Consider the following 9,184-nt stretch of genomic DNA (forward strand, 5'->3'; position numbering starts at 1 on the left):
ACTTTTTTCGACATACTATACTATGACTTTTTTTTCCAACATACTATATTATGACTTTTTTCGACATACTATACTATGCCGTTTTTTTACCTTTTTTCGACATACTATACTATGACTTTTTTTTACTTTTTTCGACATACTATACTATGACTTTTTTTTCCGACATACTATACTATGACTTTTTTCGACATACTATACTATGACGGTTTTTTACTTTTTTCCGACATGCTATGACTTTTTTTTTTACATACTGTACTATGACTGTTTTTAAATTTTTTTGACATACTATACTATGACTTTTTTTTCCGACATACTATAATATAACTTATTTTTTTCGACATACTATACTATGACTTTTTTTTACTTTTTTCGACATACTAAACTATGACTATTTTTTTCGACATGCTATACTATGACTTTTTTTTACTTTTTTGACATACTATGGCAATTTTCTCGACTTACTATGACATAACTTATTTTTTTCAACATACTATACTATGACTTTTTTCGACATACTATACTTTGACTTTTTTCAATATAGTATACTATGACTGTTTTTTACTTTTTTCGACATACTATACTATGACTTTTTTTTCGACATACTATACTATAACTTTTTTTTCTTTTTTCGACATACTATACTATGACTTTACTTTTCCGACATACTATACTATGACTTTTTGTTACTTTTCCGACATACTATACTATAACTTTTGTTTCTTTTTTCAACATACCATACTATGACTTTACTTTTCCGACATACTATACTATGACTTTTTTCAACATACTACAACTTTTTTACTCTTTTCGACATACTAAATGACGTTTTAAAATCTTCTACTATACTATATTTACTTTTATCGACATACAATAATATTATTGTATTTTTTTCGATATGCTATACTATGACGTTCTTTTACTTTTTTATACACACTATAGTAAGATTTTTTTGACATTCTATGACTTTTTAAGGAATGTTTTTCACATCCTGTACTATGATTTACTTTTATTTCATTCAAAATACTATACTAAATCTTGTCATGAGTTTTTCTACATAATATACTATGACTTAAAAACATGTTTTTAACACAATATAATTACCCAGGTTTACCATGAGCTACACCCACCTTAAATAATACATTTCATGAACAGTATACAAAATAAATTAGGATGAGCTTTATAGGTCAAGCACGTGTACATGTATACACGTACATGTATGTAGGATTTTTGTTTGCTTTGTGTAGACAAAAAGAAAAACAAAGAAAGCATGAAACAAAAACATTTAGCTTTTATGTATATACAAGTAGGTTATACATATATCTATATATATCAAAATATATCTATTTCTATATATTCATATATCAGCAGTTTATCCATCATGTTGGCCAGAGAGCAGACATTTGACAGATGTTTCGATGGAAGAGCAGTTCCAAATCCCGAAGTTTAAAGCACTCCAGCTGTCTGCACCTCCTGCAAATCCCTTAGAAAGCTCCTGCTCCTCCAACTAAAATCGCAAAAAAACAAAAAGTCATAGAATAGTATGTCATAAAAAAGTCATAGAATAGTATGTCATAAAAAAGTCATAGAATAGTATGTCAAAAAAAGTGATTAAAGTCACAGAATAGTATGTCAAAAACAATCATAGTATTTAAAAAAAAAAGTCATAGTATTCTATATGTTGTAAAAAGTCATAGTTTGTCATAACTAGTGATTAAAAGTCATAGTATGTCAAACAATCATAGTATGTCGTAAAGAAGTCATAGTATATACGTATGTCATAACAAATAAAATGTTATGCATAGTATTAATTCATAAGAAGTTATCTAAAGACACATTGCAGACAGAGTAGGTCTAGAATACACTATAATTCACAAGGACCCAACAATACTGGTAATTCCCAGAGTACAGTATGTTGTACAAAAAAGAGTCATAGAATAGTGTGTATTATAAATGTCATAAAGTCGTCATAGTAAACGTTACAGGTACATGTGATGAATAAGTGGTATGAATATTGTAAAAAGCAACAAGCACGCGTTGCATAATGACACTGGGTTAAATTACATTTCTCTCTTTGCTGTTCTTCTCACAGGTGCACCTGACAGATTTACAATTTCATAGTTTTGGAAAGGCTTTTAGTTTTTCAATAAGTAAAACTCACGACATATTTTCTGTCTCTTCTTTCAGATCCAGAAGAACAAACTCCGCGAGGAGGCTGAGAAGCTGCTCGAACTGAGGATGAAAAAATGAGGACCAGCTCATGTATAGAGAATTCAACTACTGTTGTTTGGGGAAGTTACTGAGCCTTTTGTAAATTATATATATTTACTTGGGACCCATTTTTAAGAATTCTATCAGTAGGGACCAATATTTTTAGGGTTGAGGAACATACACATGTTAGGGAAGTTGTAAAGTATTTCCAGACGGACTTACACATTCTTGGTTTTGGTGTTTTCAAAGTATTTGAAAACAACAAAAATACAGTCTTATATTTAACATGCTCCTCTGTAACAACAGAGTTGTAATAGGAAATGTGAACATGCAGTATACAGAAAATAAGCGCAGAAATTGTTGTAGATGTTGACCAACGCAGTTCTCCACTGTTCTTTTTCATTCTGCGCAAAGCTTTTCAAATATTCTAAGATCAACTTGAAATAAACTTTGTACTACATTATTAAAACCAGGCGTGGGTGTTTCTCTTTTTACGGGAAGAATGAAGGTATTTGTTATTGATCTCTGTGGCAGGTGCTCACCTCTTAAGCCCTTGGAATGCCATTCAGAAACATATACACACTTACTGAAAATGAGAACTTTGTGGGATTTAAAATGAACAAGTATTACACACACACACACACACTAATTTCCTCTCTCGTCTGACCGAGCAACATGTGCAGTCCAACTGACGCTGGGCTGAAGGATTGGATGTCGTCTGTCTAGACCTAAAGGGCTCGGCCCAGAAATAGCTCTTAAGAGTCTGTAAGAAAACAAACAGCACTCCTGGCTCTTCAGAATTAACCTCAAGGTTTATTTTACATATTTTTGGGGTTTGGTATTTATGGTATTCTTACAGAGTGCCAAGAGTCAACCAGTTGGCTTCAAGGTGCTGCAGCATCGGTCTTAGGAAATCACTTCGAACCAAAAGAAATGTACATTTTTAAGGCTATACAGTACAGTAAAGACTGGCATTAAGCCTTCATTTACATGAGAGATGTGGTTACTTCTCTCTATACACTTTGAACACAACAGGTTGGAAGTCAACTAAATTAAATTGTTCATGTTTATTCCATTAACAATCAACTTAATCTCTCAGAAAACAGCCCTTCACTTCAACGAAAGGCATCCAGTCTCCCTCCTGTGGTCAGAAAGAAGATGACATTTAAATATAAAAGGAGAATACCGGTTGATTCCAATATAACATGATTTTTGGAAATTTTGAGTGCTGTCAGAGAGAAAAATGAAACCAATCGGTGCTGCCTACACCGTGTTATCCTCCTGCTAGCGTTAGCACCCAACAGGCTCAAACAGAGCAAGTTTTACACGGGTTTTTAGCCTCTAAACGTGTTCAAAATATCATTTAAAAAGTGCCCAACCCATGGGTGCCTGATGTAGTTTTATCTCTTTTCTTCGTTGTAGTTTGTAGACGGTCCTAAAGCACTTGCAGAATCAACACATGAACTAAACACAGCTGAATTAGCACAAATTTCATGCATTTCTGTCACATGTTTAAGCCTTTTAACGCTAGCAGGAGGATAACTCTGTAGGCAGCACCGATTGGTTTCGTTTCTCTCTCTACTGACAGACCTCCACATTTACAAACAACACAGCTACACGTTGGAATCGACCGTTAAGCACTGACATGCACTTTGATACTAAATCGGCTGAATAGCAACCAACTATAAAAGCAAAACCAGCTCCATAAACAAATGGTTTTCCCAGTTTGGCGTGGAAGAACCTGACTGGTCTGCTCAGAGCTCCAAAACCTTTTGGATGAACTGAAACAATGAGCCAGACTTGATCCCCTAACATAAGTGATGAATCTCACTGATGGTTTTGTGGCACAATAGGAGCAAATCCCTGCAGCATGTTCCAACATCTGGTGGAAAACACTGAAACCAGAAGAGTGGGGGTGTTATGTTTGGGTGCCCTTATATTTTTGTCCATAAAAAGTAAAAAAAAAAAAAAAGGTCTCATACTCTCATAGAGAGCAAACGTATCCACTTATATACAAAACTCCCACATACGCCAGCTGTAACTTATTCTTTGGGCAGCGGGATGCCGACTGCAGTCTGCTGTCCCTGCATCTGCTGCTCCGCCCGGGCCACCTGGTCCTTGGTGCAGCAGTCCTGCAGAAACACAGCGGCCAGGCTGCGCAGGCGGGGGCTCTCTGAGAGGGAGAAGCGCAGCATGCACTGCACGATGGCCGGACCAGCGATCTCAGAGCGGGACGAGGGCATCGTGAGGTTCATTAGCGTGGTGATGGCCGACAGGACAGTCTCCTCCCTCTGGCTCGACAGACAATTTGTGACCAAGCTGATCCCGCTGCTCCGCAGGATAAGGTCTCGGCATTCAGGGTCCATACTAAGGTTACACAGCCCCCCTGAGAACATGACACACACACACACACACACACACAGGAGAAGGGATTACACATTAGGTCGGGGGACAGTATTTGCACAAAAGGAGCGATAAGGACTCGTACACACCCATCCCGAACTCCACGAAGTTTTCATTCTCCTCGGTGAGCATGTCCAGGAAGAGGTCGGGGACCTGCAGCTCTCTCAGATACTCCATGTTCTGCGGGTCGTATGCAAAGTTGGCCAGGTTAGCCAGCACCTGCTCCTTGGCCTCTGATGAAGTGAAATGAGTAAATTAATACCTTTACCATAACTGTAGGAAGCTAGGAAAGTAGTAACTTCACTATATTCACTAAGGTTATTAGTTAGACATGATCTGAAGTGTACACAGATTAAAAACTTGATCTTAGGGCAGATACTGTGTGTTATAGTGGAGGTTACATACTTTGGCAGTATAAAGTATACGGGTATACGTAACGTAATCCCATTTGTACAGGTCCTCTCCCCCGAGCAGTCGGCTATTCTAACCTACGTAGCACCGGTGTAGACATATAGTCTAGTATAAACAAGCCTTCCCACTCGAGGTCAAAGCCTAACCCCAAGGTATCGGCGGGTCTTGGCGTGTCCATAGTGGAATTTGGGACACTAAACCATCAAGATAATTGATAATTGCTACTGGTCATTGTTAGACTGCAGCTGTTTCCAGTCCCGTTGTGTTTCAGAGGTGGTGTTACTTATATAAAAAACTAACTACACAAAAATACACTTAATCAACATTGTAATGTGTTAGCCTAGTCTAGGGGGTTGGAGACAGAAGGTTACTTCCGGTTGTGAAGCAGAGGGCTTTTTCATGTTAAATGCCAGACTTGACCAAACAACTTTTACAAGATAGGTTGGTGTTAAGTAGTGAAATGCTAATTAAGGCTATCAGTATTGGATCAACCTGACTGCAGAACACATGACTACATACAACACACTGATACATTGCTTACAGAACATTGTTTTTACAATTTACAATACAACATTACCCTGTTTTTACACGACATTCACAAACTAGCTGAGTGTACTTTCACCAGTGTAGTATTTAACGCTTCTATCTGCGTTTCTCAGGGAAATTAACTTATTTATCCTAATTAATCATGATGTCTAGAAGTAAGAAGTGTCGGTGGCTACCTTCACTGTCGGTGTCCTGGAACTCAGTGACCAGAGTCTGTAGATACTCAAACCGGTCGGAGCTGTGAGACGAGCCTTTCCTCCACATCTTGGGATATATTAGCTCAGCATCAGACCCGGTGTTCACTCAGACAGACGATAAAACCAAACTAACGTCAACACCGGGGTTCATTTTCCGCCATTTCCTGTTTTGGTCCGTCTCTCAATTACGTCCGTCTTCTAAATGTGTCCGTTGAACTGCGCACTTCCGCCTAAACCTTATCCGGTTTAAAATAATTTGTTTTTATGGATTTAAACGCTATAAAGACACTTTTAAACATATCTAAATATCATGAATATTCTGGCGTGGTTAGTTAGATGTTTACTATATTTTCTTTGGGGGGGGGGGAGATTTTGACTTATAAAATTGGGAAACGGAAGTCGTGTTACGTGAGTAACTGCACGACATGAAGGAGGTGTGTGTCTAGCTAGCAGGGAGCTAATGCTAGCTCTAAAGGTCAGCTAAAAAGCAAATGTAGGTTCATTCTCGGTTTATATTTCGGCCTTCTAGCCACTTCTCTTGAATTTAGTTATAATGAAGCAACACCAGCTGTCCGCTGCAAAGCGTCTGACCAAACCCATTTTATTTGGGACGCTAATTGTGGGACTAGCCTCTGTTTTCTTTAACAGGTGAGTTATGATTTATTGCATGCTGTGTATTATGTTGTTGCATTAACTCTCACCTGCACATGTTAAGTACATATCGTTATTATTAAAGGGCACCTTCAAGATAATGATGCATCATAAACCTAGTATTTTATGATCTTGGTCCACTTTCCTTCACACAACTCACATTTACTGTTATTTCCCCCTTTTTCCTTTTATTAATCAGCAGCTGCATATTAGCATTATTGTGCATAGGAACATTGCTTATGTATTAGTAAACGGTGCTTTTAATTACACATGCCAATGGAACCAAATACACTAAGTTAAAAACAATGAAATAGGTACAATACAAAGTTAAATGGTAGAAATTAAGATATTGTGCAGGACAAATAATGCACAATATCTGCATCATTTCTTAATGAGTCCTTCACAAATGCAACAAATTCCTAAATGTCAGAAATTCCCATAACACCATAATTCAAGGGGACGTCTTCAAATGACTTAAATAGTCTGACAAACTGATAAAAAATGCCCAAATATCCCGACTGTTTGGCCTACATAAAAACATATATGTGACATATGTGCTTTATATTAAAAAGTGATGTCTTATTGTGAGTTCTTCCATCGTTCATCTTTATTTAATTCCTCCTGGTCCATGCAGGCACAGGTTCTTTGAGGACGTGGAGGAGCTCAGGGCTCAGGAGCGAGCTCGCAACGACGCCAAGAGGATGGAGGTCTTGGAGAGGAGGATGAGGCAGATAGACGAGGTGGCAGAGAAGAAGAGAGGAGGGATGAGCTGAACCGCGGCCTCAACTATTACTGTTGAACTACACAGATCTTCAGACTCTACGGATCTGGACACTACGTATGTTTTAACTCACTGTACAATATCTGTACTGGAGACGTCTGTCCTGCTAGAAGCCAAACTGTTTGGGTTTTGATGAACGAAGCATCGTTGATGAATGATGAATTTTTGTTAATACACACACACACACACACACACACACACACACACAGCCACACACGAAATGTAATCTACTATTTGTTGTCTGTTTTGAGACATAAATAATAATTAAATGACCAAACTGCGAATTATCAACCTCTTTTTCTTTAACTTTGCTATTTATCAACTCATTTCTTGTACTTGTACATCTGTCCAGCAGGTGGCGGTGCTGATAACAACTTGGAGATGTAACAATGACTATGACTGTATGATGTGTTCTTTGTATTTTTAAATGCATCTTTCCTTCTGTTAGTTTCTGGTAATTTCTATTGGGCATACAAATCATATGACAGAATCTTTCAACTTGCTAGCGTTGTCAAGTCTCTATTTTGTAAGTTACATTATTATAGTTTAATATCAAAATGCCTGCTTACGTGATGATTACACAATTCAAGCAAGTTTTCAAGAAACTGCTGATTGAGAAGTGTTCAGTCTAAAAATACTCTTATATTAGTTCTCGAAACGCTTAAATCCTGTTTTATTTCCTCATGTGATGAAACAATTACAGAAGTTTAACCACAGTGTTTCCGCTGGGTGTTAATATGTCTTAAATTTCATAATAAAAATGTAAAGGCCTTAAAAAGTCTTACATTTAGTGGAGTATTGTGTTCTAGGTCTTAAATAAATTTAAACCGGTCTTAATTTTTCCTACTTCCGTGTAACGGTAACATCTAACGCTCCCACAGCGATTTATAACTATTTAGTTCTGTGGTGTTGTAGTTCTTTCGCTATTCAAAATATAATTTGCTGTATTACAACTACAAATGAGGCCGACATGCAACACTCAGCTTGCGTGTTAGTATTGCGTAACTCTTTCGGACTGTACCACACACATGAAATGGATTTTATTCTTCAGCTATGGGGAAGTGCAAGTTTAGCGATACTTGGCTTGGACTCTAACATCTGACTTTTTCTGGTATGATGCCGTGATATTGGTCTTACATTTTATTCCTAAAAAGGTTTTTTAAAAATCTGACTTGGTAAAACCTGCAGAAACCCTGAACCATCAACAATACAGTATGTAATTATTGTTCATTGTAATTTCAGACAAAACGAGTTATAAAAATGTCATATTGGGCTCAAAGAACTTGGACATTCTGTAGATTAAACAATTTATTAATTGAATTAATTGAAACAACTAACAGTTATTATATAATCTGTTGATTGTTTAAGACTAAATCCTTGAAGAATGATAAAAGCTCACCTTAATTTCTCAGAGCTTCTAAGCTCCTAACTGCTTGTTTCGTCCAACCAACAGTCTAAATCTCAAAAGATATTTCATCTATAATTACATAAAACAGAGAAAAAGAGCAAATATTCACACTTGAGAAGCTGGAACCTTCTTTCCTCCACAGTGAGGCCTGATTGAAAGATTACAAATGTAACAGCTGGAGTATAATAACACATTTTATTAAAACATGCTGTAAAAGAAATCTGAAATAAATTAAACCCACAAACTATTTTAAACTGGCAATATTGCACATGAAAGAAATTTTTTTTTTTAGCTAACACAAAGTCAAAAGTGCTTCATTTGCTCTTTGTGTACTGAAAACACGTCGTGGGGTAAATCAAAGCTTTAAAAAAAAAAAACCGATAAAACACGTCGACTACAGAAGAGAAGGATTCTGGGTAACTGGTCCGAGCACGCGACACCCCCACTCTAATGTCCGTCTATAAATAACGATCAATATGACCCATACTGTACACACATCATGTCACGTAGTTCAGAGGATGGATGGAGCGTTAGACTCACTGCAACGACACAAAGACCCCCCCCCCCCCTTCTTTCAAA

At 37.1% G+C, this 9,184-nt stretch overlaps 2 protein-coding genes across 3 annotated transcripts in view; one reads left to right on the forward strand and one right to left on the reverse strand.

The window, feature by feature from the left end:
* Positions 1–9,184, forward strand: part of acsf2 (acyl-CoA synthetase family member 2) — a 38,381-nt gene that overhangs the window by 21,565 nt on the left and 7,632 nt on the right. Inside the window, exon 16 of one of the 2 annotated variants that reach the window (XM_034859652.1) lies at positions 2,185–2,282. In XM_034859652.1, the coding sequence (XP_034715543.1) occupies positions 2,185–2,247 (63 nt within the window). In that variant the 3' untranslated portion in view covers positions 2,248–2,282. Of the gene's footprint in view, positions 1–2,184; positions 2,678–9,184 lie in introns of those variants that run through there. The other variant, XM_034859651.1, reaches the window with a different exon arrangement.
* On the reverse strand, positions 4,167–5,978 carry armc7 (armadillo repeat containing 7). Its single transcript, XM_034859704.1, has 3 exons — positions 5,745–5,978; positions 4,701–4,844; positions 4,167–4,594 (listed from the first exon to the last, which is right to left on the reverse strand). Exons 1-3 carry the CDS (start codon positions 5,830–5,832, stop codon positions 4,251–4,253), a joined length of 576 nt encoding a protein of 191 aa, XP_034715595.1. The 5' UTR covers positions 5,833–5,978; the 3' UTR covers positions 4,167–4,250.

This window comes from Etheostoma cragini, chromosome 21 (genome assembly GCF_013103735.1).
Source record: "Etheostoma cragini isolate CJK2018 chromosome 21, CSU_Ecrag_1.0, whole genome shotgun sequence".
Lineage (NCBI taxonomy): Eukaryota > Metazoa > Chordata > Actinopteri > Perciformes > Percidae > Etheostoma > Etheostoma cragini.